Source organism: Manacus candei, unplaced genomic scaffold (genome assembly GCF_025592945.1).
Source record: "Manacus candei isolate 608988 ecotype Guabito, Panama unplaced genomic scaffold, ASM2559294v1 h1tg000016l, whole genome shotgun sequence".
Lineage (NCBI taxonomy): Eukaryota > Metazoa > Chordata > Aves > Passeriformes > Pipridae > Manacus > Manacus candei.
Window position 1 is genome coordinate 2,640,345 of NW_026138064.1, and position 20,569 is coordinate 2,660,913.

Genomic DNA, 20,569 nt, shown 5'->3' on the forward strand with positions numbered 1-20,569 from the left:
AAACCAGTAGTGATTGCCTGAAGGAATCAAACTCTGATTCCCCTCTTTTCACTGGATCCTGGGGGATACCGTCATTAAGTCGTCCACTTGTCTTGTTCATTTTTTTGCTTTCCGTGAAGAGAAGTTACAAATACACAACAGAAGAACACTAAAACACTGCTTAAAAATTGTACTTCAAAATTAACATTCCTGACTTTATATTCATCCCTGTTGGTAAACTGACAAGCCCATCACACACTTAGAACTCATATTCATAGCAACACGTCCTGTTACGGGGGTTGAAATAAATATTTTTTAAAGGAGGTACCCCTTTCATAGCACTTTGAACAAAAACAGACTATCCCAGTGCATTGATCTCAGTCAAAAAAGGTTACAAGTAGAAAAAAGGGAAATAGAAATTAAGCAAAAGCAGGCTGGTGTATTTTCTTGGCCTTTATATCTGTGTACACATTCACATCTGAGCAGTTTGCCCAGAAATATCCACTATATAGTTAAACCAAGCATGTAGTCTGACAAAAAAGAAGTAACTTTACTGTGATTCATATGCCTTCTTTCACATCCTCTCTGGTCTTTCATGTCCTCCTTTCAATCAGTCTTACATAACATAATGGTCTTGTCCAAGATTTGTTCTTAAATCACACCAATTGACCTGTGCTATATCTAGAGCTCTGGACCCATGCAGCACAGTGGGATGTATTAGAGAGCAATGCATAAGTAGCCAAAGAATCTGCACATCTTCTAAGGAGACTACTTCACATTCAGCATTGCAAATGCTATTCTATGCTTCCTTAATCATTATTGTCCGGAAGAATGGAAAACTTGCTGTAAATTCAATTATACATTTTTAATGTGATTAACAGATTGATACACTAACTTATAAGCTCTATCTTACCAAGCCAGACTAATAGGAGAACCAAAAATACATTCTTGAGAAGCAAAGATAAATTTTACTCTACTCCTTAGTTTATGCCTTATATACCTAAGGAATTGTGTTTCAGTACTTTCGTTATAGCTTTCCTCTGTTCATTAAAAAATCCTATTAAACAATGAAACAGTTTTAACACTCATAACTGTTAAAGCAATAATTTTATTAAAAGCATTTTAGAAAAAAAAACACAAAACAAACATTGTATCAGAAGTTTATCTTCCAGTGAACTCTTTTGCATTTTTGAAATCAAGAAGTCTCTTAGGAAGAAACTACTGTCTATTTTAAAATTTTTTAAATCTATTTTATGAGGTGAAAAAACAAAAAATAAACTTCTTGCTTTATCAAGAACATGAATTTCTACAAGCAGAACAGCCAGCCTCATTTCCTTATGAGGGTGTTCTTACACAGGATCACAGTGACAGCTGTCTCTTCAATCTCATCCCACACAACTTATATGAAGTCTAGAAAATTAATGTGTTTGTTTGGAGGGAAGGGTGTCAATCAGGACAGGGGAGAAGACAGAACAGAAAGGGGTTTGTTTTGTTACTTGTATTGTAGGCTGTTTTTTTCAAATGGTGTTGGTTGATAAGTCCATATCAGAAGACACACTGAACATAGTAGATTCAACAGCACATGCATTTCCTCACTCCATCTTTGGCAGAAGTTTCGTGTGTTCTTTATTTGTGACAGGAAAACTGAATTAAACTCCATACAGCATACTTTGTATGGAGAGCCAAGTCATAAAGCCCACTACGGACTAGTTCTGATACATCCTTCTTCCTTACAGTCAGGTATCGATTTGTTCCTTTTCTGGGAGGGGAAAAAAAGTATTTTAGGAGTAAGTAACCTACTCTAGGTTCACTTTTATCTGTCAACGTATGAGGTTCTATGCAAAACCCTTGAAAGAAACAGAGCAGGCCATGGTGAGAAGTCTTTTTTATGGACCCATGAAATCCACAAAACAGTATAAGCACAGGCTATCTCAAACTAGCAGGTCACATGCTCCACTGGGGAAAGGAGTGGGAGTGTGTGGCTGAAGGCAGAGGGTTGGAACAGGATGATCTCTAAGGTTCCTTCTAACCCCAGCCTTTCTATGAGTCTGTGATAATCAGCCCTTCAAGTAGTGAAGAACTTTGGAGAGACTTTTTCTGTTTTAACTAAACAAAACCAAACAATTTCTAGCAGTAAAACCTAGTACTACATGGCAACATTTATATTAAGAAAATCACTTTCTTTTAGTTGTTTTTTTTGGTTTTTGTTTTTTGGGTTTTTTTAAACAGAAGCTACTTCTACTTGAAAGATCATTAAAAGAAAACTCCTTAAACTGAAGTTCTACATACCAAAAAAAACAGCTGTTGAGGTAAGAACAAACATGCACTTAAGAACTTCTATGGCATCCGCCTAAGTCCAGAATGAGAATTAATTATTTTTAAATACTTCACTCCCTTCTTTTTACAGTATTAAAACTGTGTGCATTTTTCTGCCAAGCCAGAAAAAATATTACTAAATAAATATATAAAACATTTCATTGTTTCACTCTGGCCATGAAATAGCAAATATTGATACCAACTTTCAAAAATACCACATCATTCTGCAATATTTTTGGAAATAATTGCACTACTGCATGGATAAGTGTCCTGGTTCTGGCCAGGATAGGGTTAATTTTTGCAGTAGCCAGAAGGGGGCATGGCTAGGACACAGACCTTATTCCATGCCACCTCATGTCATTGCCAGATAGAGGGGAAAGGGACTCATTTCCAAAGAAGAAGTTCCTTCAGGTCCAGAAAATGTGGCAGGTGGAGCTGCCCAAAGTTGTCTATTGTCGGAGGGTTTTTCCTATCTGAGTTATTTTCTTATACTCTCTTTCATTGGTATTGTTGCTGTTATTGTTTGTTTTCTTACCCCATTGCTGTTTCCAGTAAATTATTCTTAGCTAAGCCCGTGATCTTTTTGTTTTGTGCCTCCAGTTCTCCTCTCCATCCTGCCACAGCAGAGGAAGATAGGAGAGCAAGAGAGTGGTGTGTGATTTGGAGAATCTTGGTGGAGCCACTGAATTGGGGAGTACCATTCCTAAAGCATGACATGGATCCTGTGAGGATAAACACCTCTGAGACAGAAGATAGACAGTAACTCAGCTGTGTCATGCACAAATACAGCTACATGGCTTCTGGAACACAGAGAGAATAGGCAGGGTGAGCCCATATCAGCCTACAAAAGACATATCTAGATGTACCCTTGCTGTGACAACATACAAAATCAAAGTCAGCTTCAGGGAATGCAAGTAGCTGTTACTACCTTATTATTATGAAATTATTATTATTCTGCTAGAGCAATACCAAATGAAAAGGAGGCAGGTGTTGCCTCTCAGTACAGGAGAAAAGCATGAATATCTCTTGGAGAGCATTGAAGAAAAAAGCAAACCATATGTGACATTTGTTCTCACAACCACAGCTCCACTGATGAATATCAAGTGATTTACAGTAAAAGTCAAAGGTTTTCTTCCTAGGTTGTGGTAATTTACATTCATTTTAATGGTTAATGAAGCTAAGATTTTTGTTTTGTTCTGGGGTTTTTGTTTGCTTTGTTGATTTTTCTTTTTTTTGGTTGTTGTTGTTATAGACATAGTTGATAAAATGAAGAGTTTCTTTCTTGGATTTTTGTTTTCCAGAAGCTTTCCTAATAAAGAGGAATCCAAGGGAATCAGTTTATCGCTGTATTTTGTATATATATTTTGTATACACTATTTTGTATATTGACTATGCTTTTCTTGAGGAACCATATCACAGATTCACAGAATCATCAAGGTTGGAAGAGACCTTCAAGATTATCTAGTCCAACCATCAACCCAGCATCACCATAATCACCCCTAAAACATATTTCCAAGTGCAATTTCCAGAACACTTCTAGAGACGGTGGGTCCACCACCTCCCTGGACAACTTTTTCCAAACATAACCACTTACTCAGTGAAAAATTTTTTTCTAATACCTAATCTGAACCTCCCTTGGTGCAATTTAAGACCATTTCCTCTCATCATTTCACTTGAGACATGGCAGAAGAGGTCGACCCCACCTCATTACACTTTCCTTTCAGGTAGTTGTAGAAAGCAATGGGGTCCCCCCAGAGTCTCCTTTTCTCCAGGCTAAACACCCCAGCTTCCTCACCCAATCCCCATCATACTTGTGCTGCAAACCCTTCACCAGCTCCACTGCCCTTCTCTGGACTTGCTCCAGCACCTTAATGTCCCTTTTGAAGTGAGGGAACAAAAACTGAACACAGGATTCAAGGTGTGACTTCACCAGTGCCCAGTACAGGGGCATGATCACTGCCCTGGTCCTGCTGGCCACATTATTGCTGATCCAAGCCAGGATGCCCTTGGCCTTCTTGGTCACCTGGGCACACGCTGCCTCATGTTCACCCATCTGTCAACCAGCACCCACAGGTCCTTTTCCGCTGGGCAGCTTTCCAGCCACTTTTCCCTAAGCTAGGAGTGTTGCCTGGGCTTGTGACCCAAATGTGGGACTTGGCACTTGGCCTTACTGAACCACATCCAATTGGCCTCAGCCCATCAATCCAGCCTGTTCAGATCCCTCTGTAGAGCCTTCCTGCCCTCCATCAGATCAGTAATCCCGCCCAACTTCGTGCCATCTGCAAACTGACTGAGGGTGCACTCAAGCTCCTTGTCCACATCAGCAATGAAGATATTAAACAGGACTGGCCACAGTACTGAGCTTTGGGGAATACCACTGGTAACTGGCCCTAGCTGGATGTAACTCCATTTACCACCATTCTCCGGGCCTGTCCGTCCAGAGAGTTTTTTTATCCAGTGAACAGTACACCTGTCAAGGCATGGGCAGCCAGTTTCTCCAGGAGATGTTGTGGGAGATGGTGTCATATGCTTTACTGAAGCATGCACAGACACACCCTTTCCCCCATCTACTGAGCAGGTCACTTTGTCACATATATTGTCACTGGTAGAGGTTGCTGGAGGTAGACAAAAAGTGGTCTTTAAAAGGCCTGCTTTATTTCTATGATGCCTCCTGTATTTAAACCTGGTATAGAAGCACAGGGTGGTGTAGGAAGTACTGTGTGGTTCACCATACGGTACATGTATCTTTATCTATATCACGAAGTATCTAAAATGATGTCTTCTAATGCATATCACACACGCTCAATGTAAAATAAAACTGTTCAAATTTAGGCTTTTTGTTACTGTGATTCAATATGTAAGTAGAAAAAAAACCCTCAGATACTAAAAAAGGTCTTGGATACTTGCATCACTTCTTCTTTTAGTGATCATTACTTTTTTCCACAACTTTGTAGGACTTCACCTTTAAATGGGAATTTAGTTTTGCATGTTTCTTAAATCCAGGTCTGCTATGCCTAGAAGAAAATTGTGATGAGCACATATAGATGAGGCAAACTTCCAAGCATACACATATATAAAGATGGGGTCAGGAAATTGCTAAATTGATACAACTCATGGCAATAAAGATAACATTAATGTATTTGAACTCTCTGACAGAGTCCTATGTAATTCCCAAAACATAAAGTATATTTTCTAGTGTTGTTTCTCCTTTAAAGACCTATAAAAGTACACCATGCCTATATCAAAGAAAGTTACTTTTACCCTTCATTTAGGCTTGCTGTAGAACTGGTCAAAGTCTTCCCCCACGTCAAGTCTCTTACACGCACACATACACCCAGACAAACAAAATTCTGCCTTTGCTCGTAAAGTAAACCTGCGGTGCGCAAGTCGGGCGGGAAGAGCGGTCCGCGGTGGGACTGGAGATGCTGTCCACAGGGGAGCAGCTCGCGGCTCAGGCATCCCTCCCACCCGCCTTCTGGAAAACCAACCACGGCTGCTCCAAACCCGGCACCTCTTCTTGCACCGGCAGCGCCCCCTGCTGGCCGCGTGCGGCCCCTCCCGCCGCTCAGGGCCCGTTGAGCGCGGTGCGGGCGCGCGCGCGGCCGCGGTGACGCACGGGGGTGGGCGGGGCAAGGCCACGGGAGGGCGCCGGGAGTGGGGGTCACTCGTGACAGACAGCAGGGGAAGCCAATGGAAAGCGGCATGGCGGGCGGGGCGGGGCCGCAGCGCGCTCGGAGCCGCGGTGACGCAGCGGGTCCGGCCCTTTGTGCGCGCACAGACACGGCCCGGCCTGTCCTCTGACGGGGCCGCCCCGTGGAGCGGGAGGAGGAGCGGGAGCAGGAAGGGCTGAGGAGAAGCACGGAGGAGGACGTCGCCCGCCCGCGCCGCCGCCGCCTCATGCCGCGGCCCCGTCCTGCCGCCGGGGCTGAGCCGCGGCTGAGCCTTCGGCCGCTCCTGGCCCCGCTGGGGCTGCTGCTGCTGCTGCCGGGCGCAGGTACCGCGGGGGGCGGGCGGCGTTGGGGCGGGAGCGCAGCCGGAGCCCCTTTCCGTCAGGTAGAACCTCTCCTGAGGAGAGACGCGGGAGCTGGGCCTGTTTATCTAGCTGAGAGGGAATCTCGTTAAAATGTCTCCAAGGCGGATGCCGAGAGGATGGTGCCAGAGTCCTCTCGGTGGTGCCCAGCGACAGGACGAGGAGCAGTGGCCATGAACTAAAACACAAGAAGTTCCACCTCTACATAAGGAAAACTTCTTTACACTGAGGGTGGCAGAGCCCTGGAACAGGCTGCCAAGGAAGGTCTCCAACTCTGGAGTCATTACAAACCCACCTGGACGCGTTCCTGTGTCACCTGGTTTAGGTGACGCTGCCTCGGAAAGGGGGTTGGACTGGAGCATCTCCAGAGGTCCCTTCCAACCTTAACAATTCTGTGAATCTGTGATTTATTCAGCTGTTGACTTGACTGATTTGCTCAGCTAGCCTGGTTTATATATGCTCAAAACAATATCACGAATACAACTGAGGGGAAATAAATTGATGCTTTGAAAGTCTGTCTCTGAACCCACGATTACCTGTGTTATTTTGCCTGCCATAGGGTGTTTTTGTTTGTGTATCAGAAAACACAGAATTTGATTGGATTTTGTGCAGTTTTTTCTGTTTTTTTGCAAAGGTACATACAACTCTATGGTTGCACAATGATGCACAAACATGAAGAGAAAAACTTTCTGCTTACACAATTCATGGTCACACTTCGCTGTAGGTGTAGAGTGCCTCATTCTACTCTGTGTTGTCCTGGGATTTTGACAGGAGATTTGTGTTAGTTGTGCATCACTGGGAAAGCATATTACCCTTATAAATTCATGGTGTGGATATTCACAGTAAGTCATGTGAGTACCGGCTCAGGAGGGTCAGCTAAGGGGCAAGCAAAGAAATTGCTAATATCCTCTCATCACTGTGTGAATTGCAGAAGACAACTGTTTAAGAATGAAAGTGCTACAAGACTGCTCTGCAGTCTGTTTTTTCACTTCTCATGTCTCAGGAGTTTCTGTTAAATATATTGCATTTTCCCCTTTTTTTCACACTTCCATTTATATTTGGAGGCATTTTTGTGGTGTTCAAAATCTGTTTTATGACAGTTTGAAATTACAGATTAATGTTTCCACAGTTGAGTTTTATAGGTCATAAAAATAACAATGCATCACGTTTTTAGTACGTAGTTTTGCATGCCTGGAGAGCTGTTGCATGAAGTTGTGCACATATTCTTTATGAAGGGTCTTTGGATGGGAGGGAATCCTAGACTAGAATCCTAGACTAGGGTCCTCCTGGTTTTAAGCCCTGTGAGCCCTGTGGCTCTGTTTCCCTTAGTGTGTGTGCAGTCTTGTTCATTTCGTTTCTGCTCCTGCTAAGTTCTTGGGTAAAAGTCACCAGCAGAAGACCATTGCTATGTGCCATGAGAATCTGGAAGGATTTCAGATCATGACTGTGAGAACTGTGGAGGAGAGGACTGTACAACTCCAGTTTGCTTACTGGGATGGTAATTGTGTTCTTTTGTGGAAATCAGGTGATCAGATAAGGCCTAACTGCTTTTTTCATGTAAAGTGAACTGTGTACCTGTTGTGTACATCTGGTAAGTACTTCAGGCTTTCCTGGGGAAAGGGTTTCTTTGGCCCTAGTCTTATTATTGAATCACTGTGTAAGAGAGGCTGCTATTGTTTAGATGTCTTAGCTGGAAACTTGCACACTGGACAGCTGTGGGTTTTTTTCACTTATTAGCTTCCAAAAAATGAGCAGTGAAGCTTTAGGTATGATAGTGCCAGAGAAATAAAGCAAACTGCCTGCCCAGTTTCCTACCATCCTCCCCTCTGCCCTGCTTTCTAGAAGAGAAACTTTGATTTCTGCTTCATTCATTCTATTTTCACTTGAACATATATTGCTTTGCTGCCTTTACCACATTCTTCTGAGGGGCAGTATTCTGTAACTTGTGTAAAGCATTGAATGACTAAATGGAGACTTTCTTACTGACTAAGTGATTAATTGAAGCACAGAATTGCATCATCACCTTGATATCTGAAAATAAATGTTTGGCTTATACTTGGCAGGACCTAGTGCTCTTTATTTTCCTCTAGACAATATCAGGTGATAGATTAAGACATGCACGGGTCCTGTCATCATCTGAGGTACTCTCTCTTCTCTATCTTTCTGTCTCACAACACCTTTTTCTCTATTATGTATTGTTTCCCTAATGGGTGAGCACTGTAAGTTTCGTTCAGGTTGTTTTCTACAGCACCTTGGGTGTGGAATGGGGTATTGCCACCCAAGAGGTTTTCTTGATTTCTTTCTGCCGTCTCTTTTTGTGCTTAGGTGACTGCCAGCTGCACACATCTTGTGGAATCCAGAAGTGCACCACTGATTTTGTGTCCTTCACTTCCCATCTAAACGCAGCTCTTGAGGACTTTGATCTGGAGTTCTGCAAGGCCCTGCGCGCGTACTCTGCGTGTACCTATCGCAATTCCAAAGTATGCCGTGGAAACCTGGTCTACCATTCTGCTGTACTCGGGATCAGCGACCTCATGGCCCAGAGGAACTGTACCAAAGATGGACCAACATCCTCCACCAACCCTGGAATGACCCATGATCCTTGCAATTACAGCGGCCACACAGAAGCCAGAGAACATCAGGGAGGGGAGAAGACTCCTGCTCCTACATATCTGTTTTGTGGCTTGTTTGGTGATCCACATCTGAGGACTTTTAAGGATCACTTCCAGACATGCAAAGTGGAAGGTGCTTGGCCCCTCATAGACAATAACTACTTGTCAGTGCAAGTGACCAACGTGCCTGTGGTCCCAGGATCCAGTGCTACTGCTACAAATAAGGTACAGATTTATTTTAAGCTCTGTGCATGCATGGAGAAATAAAAGGCCAAGACAGCGAAGTAAGTCATTTAGCTCTTAACTGTTAAAGAAGTATAACAGCTTGAGGATCTTCTGTGCAGTAGTACAGTAGAGTAAAACTCTTACCCTCTTTCCTTCTGAGCATCAAACGAAACTTGAAACAGGTTCTTTTCTTCCCTCTGCTGCGGCCCATGGCAAGAAAACTTGTGCTTATCACCACATAAGCCTGTAAGGACACTAGATGTAACATTTCAAAACAGTTATCAGATTATTGTGCATCTGTGACTGCCTCTACATTAAGTAGAAATTTTAAAAAATCATAGAATGCTTTGGGTTGGAAGAAACCTTAAAGAAGGAAAGAGTGTAAGTCTTTGCTTTTCGTTAACTCTAAACAGTATGGCTATAATAGTAGAAAATGAAAAATACTGACAGTGGCACAACAAACAGGTTATTAAAACACAGATGGTTCAGAGCAGAAACAAGAAGGGAACTGCAGAGAATTAAAGGAAGCAAAACAATTACGTAGAAGCTATATGGTTGTCAGAAGGTCTTAGCTCCCTGGCTTTACTAAAGAAGCAGTACCCTTAAAATTATGCTGAGCATATTAAGCCCCTGCTGAGACTGGCAAGACTGAAGATTGCTCTCCTCTTACGTACTTGAGGAATAAATGCACTAGTATTGATAACTTATGCCATTTCCTTAACTTAAGAAAAATACTTGTCTCTCTCTGCTGAATGCAGGCAGCAGATGTCTCTGTCAGTAAAAGAAATTACTTAAGTGTACATTTGAAGCTGATGCTGTCACATACCTCATTCCCTTTTTGGAGTGAAATGGCCTTTTTTAGGATGTGGTAGTGTAGCTCTTGTATTATGAAGTTCAGGCTGTGCGAACACCGTTTCAACACTGTCTGTGTTGGAGAATTTTCGTCATTTAGGTAAGCCTGGAAGTAGGTTTTTTATTACAGAGTTTGGAAGCAGGAGTTGCTGGTCACAGTAAGTTAGAGCCTGCACATCTTCCATGGAGTTGGCTGTACAGGAGTATTAATAAGGGAAAATCAGCTTTGCTATTAAATTTGTGCTGGATCCTGAGGTACTGACTAATGTCATTGCGTGTGTGAGTGAGCAGAGGTTGGACTGAAACTCAGATTAACTTGTGCCTGTTCCAAGAACAGTCTGCATTGTGAATGAGTTCTGAAGGTTTATAAAATAAGGCAATGAGGCTAATTTGAGTAAGCTTTGCAAAAGATGTCCCTTGCAATCTGTTCTAGTGGCTTTTTAAGACTCCTAAAGAACTGCAAGAAAAAGCTGTATTTCATAATCTGCAGTAAGCTTTTATCCTCAGTTTTGCTAAACTCTTGCAAAATTTTCTTTATTTCCTTGTTCCTGGTAGTAGTAGAGGAAAATGTTGAGACTCTTGTGTACAAATTGTGTGGGTGTGATGATTGTTAGATAGGTGATCTTAACTTTAGCCACATTCTGAAAATGATTGACTATGTAGCATGTTATGCTGGTTATATATCTTTTCCAACAGATAAGAGGAGGACCCAAGGAGATAAATGTTTGTACATACTGAGGGAAAATATGGTTTTAAAGGGCATGCCTTCTATCTTTATTTATTGTCCTTTTTTTGGTGTTTTTCTTTGACTTTTCATTCTGGGAAAAGCAGCAATACTTTTTTCTCTTCTGTAGTAGTGTTTTATCATCCCTGTCATTGCGCAAGTATAGCTAAGTGTGAAGAAGCAATTAAATAAGACATATAGCTTAGGATATTAGAAATGTCTTTAACAGAAGCATACATGTCTTTCCTTGAATTTTTTTTTTTTGGCAGTTAATCAAACTTACCACACCTGTTTGTAGGCAATGGAGGTTGTTTGAATGTACAAGTAACTTAGCAAGATAAGTTTTAGTATCTCTAATGCATCCTTCTGCCTCTTTTGTTTCTTTATGGAACCGGCTGCTATAAAAGAAATACAAAAGGCTTGTTAAACTGTACTACTACTGCTAATTTCATTCCTGTAACATTTTCTTCTGCAAGAATTCCATTTTTACTGTAGTACACTATCTACTGCTGGGTTTACTTGACTAATTTTGGCCACAGGGTAGCTTAAAGGACTTTTAAAGAGATACAGTTCAGTGATATCTACATAGTGTAATCCCTAGCTAAGAGCATCCAAATAGGTCTTCTGCCTTCACAAGAAAAGTTTCCAAAACATTATCCATTGTTAGTCTGGCTGTTTTTTCATTGCAGTATTTGAAATATAAGTTTGTTGGGAAATAAAAACAAAGGTATATGCTGGACTTAAATTGTGTAGAAGCCAAAGCAAATACTAACCTAATTAACCTACTCTAAAGCAGACCTAATGAAAGAAAGGGCAATAAGAGTAGAAGATTTAGTTTTTCCTGTATGCATTTTTCTTAGGGTGATTTATGAAGCTGTAGAAACAGAATATTTAATCTCCACCCCATATGTAGTGTGCTTTTGAAAGGTGCGAACCATCAGTTGCCCTTGTAGGAAGTTGGTACTTTCGGATTTGTCTGAGCTTTCTGGTGTACCAACCTTTGAGGGAGTCGGCGACTAAGTGAGCGTTATTTGTAAAGTAAGTTTTCCTCTCTCTCCAAAACCTATGAGACTTGAATAACCCCAATAGTGTGAATGAGGGCTATCCATTAAATTCTTGAAGGACAAGAGAAGGTCAGGAGGACACCTCAAGTAAGAACATGAAGAATAAAAGTATAGTGTTCCTCCCCCACCCCCCAGTGTGCATCTGGCATGAAAGTATGAAAAGCAGGACTTGGAAGGGCATGTCTTGTGAGAGTTGTGTAGTTATTCACAAAATGCTCTTGGCAATTTGTTTGTAGGTGTTTTGCATATTTGTGTTGCCAAAAAAACATCTGTTTTTCCGCTGTGAACAAAGCTATTGTATATTCTGTGGTCAAGCTGAAACTTGAAACTCCAGGTTTTTTGAGCCTGCCTGATGTTCTTATGCCCCTGAGCATAGGATCCTAGGGCTTTTCAGGTGGAGAATGAAGGATCATCACCAAGGAGCCTGGGAAACTGAGTTCGAGCTCCTCTTTTCTTTTTCTTTCTGCCAGACTTCTTGTATGGGTTTTGAGTAGGTCACTGGTATCTTTATGTGTGATTTCTCCACGCATAAAGGTCCCCTTTCTTGGAACTGGTTTTGCAATTTCCTGAGAATAAATGTCTGTTACAAGGGGCTGTAGAGGGAGTAAGTTAGAAGAGTATTGCAGAATGCATTACATAAAAGGTTGGAGGTTTTTTATTTTATTTATTGTTTGCTTTATTTGGAGGTGTATATAGTCTCTATTGCCTTTCATCTCTGTGACAGGTGTTCTAGATATCTCTAGAGTAGTTGTCCTTGAATAGCAGATGAGGCAGAAGCTTGGGCTTGCCAGTGGAAAACTTTCCTTCTTGTTTGCATTAATTGGAAATGGAGGTTTTCCTATCCAGGTGTTTTGTAGTAGATAGCTTGAGGGTGAGAGTGTGAATGTAAGGACATAGAGAAGGAAAAAAAACACCAAACTTTTTACTGCTTTTGTAGCACGGTTTCTATTTTTGCAGGAAATCATTGCAAAGTGATCACAGTGTACTTAGTCTCCTGCAAGTAATATTAAAATGTTTATCTCCAACCTTTCCGTTGTTTTTTTAAGTAGGAGCATCAGATGTCTGGTTATGTGTCATTATTCTTTTTATCTTTGTGGACATATTGCCTAAGGTGGAGATGAATTTGTCTTTCTCAGAAGTAGTACATACTACAGTTTTGTTGGAGGATATCATAGAATCATTTAGGTTGGAAAAGGCCGTTAAGACCATTGAGTCCAGTCACAAACCTGACTCTGTGAATTCCACAGCTAAACTCGGTCCTTGAGTGCCACATGCCTTTTAAACATTTTTGAGGATGATGACTCAAGAGGCTGGGCAGCCAGTTTCAATGCTTGACAACTCTTTTTCAGTGAAGAAACTTTCCCTAATCTGAACCTCTCTTGTGCAGCTTGTGGCCATTTCCTCTTACCACGTCACTTGCTACTTGAGAGGATGATACCCCCCTGTCTACAGCCTCCCTTCAGGTGCCTGTTGAGAGTGATAAGATTATCCCTGAACCTCCCTTTCTCCAAGCTGAGCAGCCCCAGCTCCCTCAGACATTCCTTGTAGGACCTGTGCTCAGATCCTTCCCCAGCTCTGTTGCCCTTCTCTGGACACACTCCAGCACCTCAGTGTCTTTCTGCACATGAGGGGCCCAAAACTGAACATGATGCTTGAGGTGTAGCCTCACTGCTGCCCAATACAGGGGAACAATCACTGCTGTGATCCTGCTCCCACACTACTGCTGATCCAAGCCAGGATGCCCTTGGCCTTCTTGGCCACCTAGGCACACAGCAGTTCATGTACAGACAGCTGTCAACCAGTGCCCCTAGGTCCTTTTCTGCTGGGCTGTTTTCCACTCTCACTCTTTCCCAAGCTTGGCAGTGCTACATTAATGGTTGGAGTCCATGATCTTAAAGGTCTTCTTCAACCTGAACAATTCTAGGATTCTATTAAATGCATAGTAAAATAGCAACATATAGGGATACCTACAGCACTGTGATTGCATTATAGCACTAGGGAAGACCAGTACAAGAACTCAGAGTTGAAAGTCTTGATTTTGTTTAAGGCACAAAAGCCAGGCACCATTAACAAATACATTAAGGTCATCTAGAAACTGCAGTTTGACATCTCAGTAACACCATGTTTGAAAGGCCTTGGATGTGCAGTGGAATTTAGAAAATTTTTGTGATCAGTGCACTCATCAGTACTGGTACCAGTAGCAGTGGGAGGATGAAGTCCAAAATGAAATGTGCAGATTGGATGTGTGTGTTGTTTGTTTTTGATTTAGTACTCTTACTATAGCTGATGTTTGTTTCCTGTATCTTCAGGTAAGTCTCTGCAAACCTTTGTATTCATCTTTCAGAGTTCCTCACTGCAGAAGAGCTCTGTATGTGACCACAGAACAAGGCTGAGATACCAGTACTTTCAAAAGTCTTTCTTCATCTGGTATTTGGATTTTTCAGTCCTAGGTTTAGAAAGGGCAGCTAGTCTCTAGTCTGTAAACAGTACCCCATAAGCAGTTTTGTGGAGATATTCTTGCAACCCAGCCAGAGTGTAAAAAGTGCTGTAGGTACATAGACACATGTAACACACGTTAAATTTGTTTGAAATAATTTTTCACTTTCTAGTGCTTTCTGTTACCTTAAGAACTTAGATTAAAGCTTTGTAAGGAAATTTGCTTTATCTCCCTTTGCAACAAGCTCTGGAGTATCTCTTAATACCAGGGCATGATATTGAGGTAGGAGTATGTGATAAGGGAAAGACTATGCAGAACTCTGGTTTTACTAATCTAGCCTATGGATTAGATGGATGTCATGTGACATACAACACAATATTCAAAACTAATGTCTTGAGCTGCAGTGTTTAAATACAAGTATGTCCTTGGAAAGTCTTAATAATCTCTTGATTCTCTGGAGTGTTCTTGCAGCCTATATGGAGGCCTTTATTCATTTTGTAGTCATTCAGCTCTCATTCACCATGTAATGTTATTGCTAATCTTGAGTTAGGGTGCAGGCTTCTCTTCTCCCTCTGTGTATCTGAAATTGTGTGCATTTCATTGTTGCAGAGGAGGGGGTTTTGGAGAGAACAGTTTGGTGGCTGCTTGCTGATAAATTTTGCCAGGTGCCTTGGTTAAATGTTTTTATCCAGCAGCCAGTTCTGTGTCTCATTAAAACAATTAACCCTTTTTGACTTCAGGCTTCTTCAGGTGCTGCACAGACTTAGAGCTTTGCTTCTCAAGATGTGTAAATCATTCTCTCCTTGCAGAGCAATATAAATGTGCTCAAGGAAAGAGGAATGCTTCTTTGTCTGAGCAGGTGGAGATAGAAGTCTTTTTCATCAAAACTGCATTATACAAAATAAAAGACCAGATTTACTGCATGAAGGTCTGGATTATATGCAGAAATACTAATTCCTTGAGAGATCTCAGGTTTCTCTTCTCTGAGTTGCCGAGGTTACTTTACTAAGCACAGAGTTGTGAGGTTGTCTTTACAGCGGTGAGGGCCCTTGTGTGTTTTCTGGATTTTGAATGTAGGCATTCCACAGCTTAGCTGTGGTCCACAGACATCAGTTTACTAAACGACTTGACTACAGGTGGTCTTAAGCTATATAGCTGATACAACTCAAGCTGTGTAACTGATTGACAGAAGGAAAAACCATTGGAAAAATACAGTCTTCACCAGTGGGAACATACAAAACCAAAATAGGAAGTATCATCTGTGTTGTGAGACAGAAAGACGGACAGAGCATCAGCCACCTGGGACAAGCCAAACAGTGAAAATAAATGTAATACTCTTATTGCAGTAAGAAGTCTGCACACTCCACAGGAGAAACGGTTGCAATGGGAGGAGGGAGATGGGGAGACTTTTGTTTTATACAAGTAATATGGAGAGGTGAGGCTAATGAGGGTAGAGGTTTTATCTGAATTGTCTGTAATTGGCTCTTTTTGAACCTCTAGCGCTTACTTCAAAACAGAGGGGCAGGAGACAAAAGCTGTTGTGCAGAAGTGTACTGGTTAACTGATACTAGTTGTTCTTCCTGGTCGTGATTGTACCTTTCCGTGATTTGGCACAGTCTCATTCTGGTTTTGCCACAGTGGCCAACATTGTGGGAATTACTTGGCACTTACACTTCTCTGTCATTGCAGGAGGCATTCCAGAGCTTTAAAAAACTATCAGGCAGGAGGGAGTTCTGATACCTAATTAAATAGAAAGCCTTTTCCTTTCCAGACATCACAGCTGTTGCCACATGTTACTAGTCCTTCTTCCAGGACAACCTAAGAACGCATCTAACAATTGGTAAAATATTACTTTAAGCATGTGTACAGTCTGTTTTCCTTTAAGACGTGACTTGTGGACAACTACCAGGCTCTGAGGTAGTGGTCAGTCCCAGACATATTCAGCTGCAAAATGGAAAAGGGGTTGAGATAATGTTTTTTTTCCAATAACTTTGCTTTTTTTTTCCCCCTTCCCCTCCAGATAACTATTATCTTTAAATCATACCAAGACTGTACAGAACAGAAAGTGTATCAAGCGGTGACTGATGACTTGCCTGCAGCTTTTGTGGATGGTACAACGAGTGGAGGTGATGGGAACACCAGGAGCTTGAACATCGTGGAGAAGGTCAGTGGGAAGTACATCGAGATGCACGCCCGGCACATCGGGACCACGGTGTATGTGCGGCAGCTCGGACACTACCTGACGCTGGCCATCCAAATGCCTCGGGAGCTGGTCATGGCCTACGAGGAGGGCCAGGACCTGCAGCTCTGTGTCAACGGCTGCCCCTCCAGCGAACGCATTGATGACAGCGGTCACTTGCCGTTGCCTGTGATGAGCAAATTGCTTCCTCAGGGCAGTGCTGCCCATCCCCGATCAGGGTACACACTGGAAACCGCCACCACCAAATGCCATGAGAAGATGCTGGTGAAGGACATCTATTTTTACTCATGTGTATTTGACCTGCTCACTACAGGTGATGCCAACTTCACAGCTGCTGCTCACAGTGCCTTGCAGGATGTGGAGGCGCTGCATCCCAGAAAAGAGCACTGGCATATCTTTCCCAGGAGCAGAGCTGGTGTTGTGGGCAGGGATAGCAAATTCTTTGTCCATCTTGGACTCGTGTCCTTTATCCTTGTTGTGTTTTTGTAGTTTGTTTTTTTTTGTCTGTAAACAAAGTTTTGAAATATATATTGTCATAATATATTGAGTAAAGAGGAGTATATATGTATATACCATGTATATGAAGGGATGTTTTGTCTTGGGACACCCACCAGATTGTACATATTGTGTTAACTGTTTTCATATATGTTTGATGCAGTGTTCTTTGTATCTATTTGTTTTACAGTTGTTGAAATGTTTTATAATGTCCCTGCACTGGGACCTGATAGAGAGCACTTTATTTTTTACATATTAAATATTTAAGTGTGTATCTGAGTAACTGTGTATTACACATAAAATACTCAGTGCTCCCTCTAAGTACTACTTGGTTTAACACATTTTTTTAAATTGAATTAACTTGTGGGTTTTTCCAAGAGAGCTTTACTTAATGCCAAACGTGGATATTTTGAAGCTAGTGAATGGTCTCTGGAGAGAGCTTAAACTTAAAGGGAACGCTTGCTTTTTTTCACAGGCCCTCCAGTTGTCTGTCTTTTAGAAGCCTACAGATTTATATTTTTTTCATGCTTGGAAACCCCACAGTGTGTCAGTCTTTGCAAAACATTTTAGATGTGGTTCATCAGTATACCAGTAAGTATATGTGTGTATGTGAAAGAGTGGCTATGCAGTGTATAAATATTTTGAATTATTACAGTAGAAGAATAGTTGCCTGCCCTGCTGAGGAACGTCAGTAATGTGGTGTGACCCCTGGTGGGGTGCAGAGAAATTGGGGATGTAGGCCACATACTGGGCAGGCAATTTATAAATAAAGGCTGTTTGTCTCCTAGCCAAATAGGATGGATAGGATATTGGATAGGAATGTGCTGAATACAGTTCTTATACTTCTTGCAGATGGTTGTTTTCCCTCTACTAAATAAGATGTGTAGTTAAATTTATGACCAGCAGCTGTAAACCAGGCCAGTTTATTAAAGAGGTAGTGTGTGAGGAACCAAGAGCAGGAACCATCCCCTCAGGATACCAGTTGTACAGTTCCTTTGCAATGTTTGTGGAGATACTTAGAAGAGCTTTAGCACAGTTATCTGTGTTACTTCTGCATTCCTCCTGAGAGGTGTTATAAAAATCCTCTTTTTAAGTTATTGGAGAACTCTCAGACCAGAAGAACCCTGGAATAGAAAATTATTTGCCATAAAACTAAAGAAGAGATGGTGAAGTTGGAAGAAAAAATTATATAGAAGAGTCCATAAAATTACAGAACAGGATGACCTGCTAAGTATATATGGAAGCTATAATATTTCATCTGCAGGGCTAATCACACAGTGTGAAGGTAAATTGAAAGTGCCAAAAGTCAGATACATACCAAGACAGACCTAAAAGTGACGACTTTGAATGTTACTTTGCTAAGCTCGTGTTACAGCTAGGATTTGAGCTGTGTGAGGAACAATCTTATGTGGTAAATATATCAGCAAAATGATCTGTGGAAATTGCTGTAGAAAGCAAAGGGAGCTTTAAATATATATATGTTTACTGTACACAGAAGGCAGCTGTCATACCTGCAAGGATTCACTCTCCCAGGTGTTGATCTATCACCACAAGCTCTGCAGAAGGCAGTGTAACATGTTTATCAGTATTTTAGTGCCACAGCCTGTCAGCTGTTACTGACACTACATGTTGTTTGCCTTTGTCTTCAACAAGCTAGGCAATGCCTTGGATATTAGTGGCTTATCCAAAACAGTTTTTTAAGTATCTTCTTAACCAGAGTGTTTCCTAACCATATGCTAACAACGGCTGATGATGGTTCTCTGTAGTTGTGGAGTCTGGCAACTTCTATAGGAAGCATGTTGCAGGACTGAGCAGAGACCGTGTGCTTAATCCTTCATTTTGTATGTACAGAAGACTCCTAAACAAGGGTATTATGAAAGGAAATAATAGGCTTAACTGCCTGTCAAACCAAAAATACTTTTTTATTTCCTGACTGGAAGAAAAATCTGTATAGAGCATCTGTTAAGTGGAACGCAACCTGAGAGAACAACCTGGCTTTTGTTCTTATGGTCAAGTTACAGCCCTTCAGTATTGCATTTCCTTTCAGACTGCTGCTGTACTGCCAGAAAATAGATCATCAACTATTTACATTTTCTTACCTTGGCATTATGGTTACCATGCATTTGTTTTATGAGTTTTGAGGCTGTGCAAGTGCTTATTTACTTATATACACTGCAAAGTGAAGCAAGCAATGTTGCAAGCTTTGTACTGTCTAATGAGAGTTTCATTAGTGGACATGTTTTGAAAAAAAGCCCAGGAGTCTTGTGTCTTTCTTCTGTTTTGACAGACACACAGAACAGTTTACGATCTTGCATTTGTTTTCTTCATGTAAGTACAGCTGTGGTGTTTTACTGAAATTTTCATGCTTAGGTTATTTAATTCCCATCTGTATCTTGACTGGTACGAATTCTTTTCTGTCTTTCCCTATTCCGGTTATTACAGACTGCTATCTACACGATGTCCAAACAGGACTAGTAATGATTCCCTTTTTTTTAAAAGGTGTTTTTTACAAGATAAATGTTCTCTGTGTTGTGCTGCTACTTCTCTCCAGATGTATTCAAAACAAACAAGAATTGTGGGGATCAGTGTTGTTCATTAGATTTTATCATTGTTATTAGTTATCATCTTGTGGAGAGCAAAATAGCCACGGATCAAGTACAAGTATGCAGGTAAATTTGTGATGCTGATGTAGAACAATTGCATCTGATCTGATTCTGAATTCTTTATCTTTGTAAACTAAAGTTCATTGAAATTAAAAGCTGCTGATAGTAAACAACTGTGAACAGTAAGATTGATTACAGTCTTTGTGCTGGGCTGCGTATCAGAACTCATAGCTAGATATAAAAAGGACATTGTGTCGTATGTGGAGTGCCTATAACATTTACAGGGATTATTTTCATGATTACACTAGTTTTAAAGCTTAATTTCCACTTTTATCTACACTCCAACAGTAGACAAATACTCCATTAAATACACAAAATATGTACATGTCATTGATTCTAGTATGTGCTGAGGGCTGGATCTATGAAAGATTTTATATGTATGTTTGGTGTGCCAAGCATTTAAATCTGAAATTGAGACACACAGTTTCAGCTTGAACCCAGATATTTCTTTAGGATCTCTGCTTTCCTTCTTAGTCCAGTAAAGCCTCTCAAGGAATCTGCATTTTGCTGCTGAGCAGAGGAAACAAATGCGGTCTTGAGTTTGTATCTGCACACTAGTCAGATTTAAATGTTGTTCATTTGTCTGGTTTACTTGTGAGACTTTTTTGGCAGTCACCTGACCTGCTCACTCGTGTTTGGCAGATAATGGTAAGTTATTTAGACTGTAGTGGTGTGAAGCACTCTGCTGGAGTTTGGGAGAGGCAAGTTGAAACTCCTCTTCTGTCTTGGTCTTTCACATCTGGTGAGACTAACAGCTGGGAGCTATTATGGAATAGTGCCATTCTGTGGTGTTACCAAGGGATAGCTTTATCCAAACAAGGTCTTAGTTGCCTTAAAGGAGACGAGGCATACTTTAGTGATTGAGAGGTATTTCATCTAAATTAGGTAAACTAAACACGTAAGCCTTCTCCGTATTCAGTGAAGTAAATAGCAATATTGTAGGTTGGGTTGAATTGCCTTCTGGAGATGCCT

General features: G+C 41.3%; 1 protein-coding gene across 1 annotated transcript; it reads left to right on the plus strand.

Moving 5' to 3' along the window:
- The first annotated feature begins 6,027 nt into the window (after positions 1 to 6,027).
- On the plus strand, positions 6,028 to 19,711 carry RGMB (repulsive guidance molecule BMP co-receptor b). The gene is made up of 3 exons (XM_051782653.1): positions 6,028 to 6,289; positions 8,651 to 9,162; positions 16,260 to 19,711. Exons 1-3 carry the CDS (start codon positions 6,193 to 6,195, stop codon positions 16,926 to 16,928), a joined length of 1,278 nt encoding a protein of 425 aa, XP_051638613.1. The 5' UTR covers positions 6,028 to 6,192; the 3' UTR covers positions 16,929 to 19,711.
- The last annotated feature ends 858 nt before the right edge of the window (positions 19,712 to 20,569 follow it).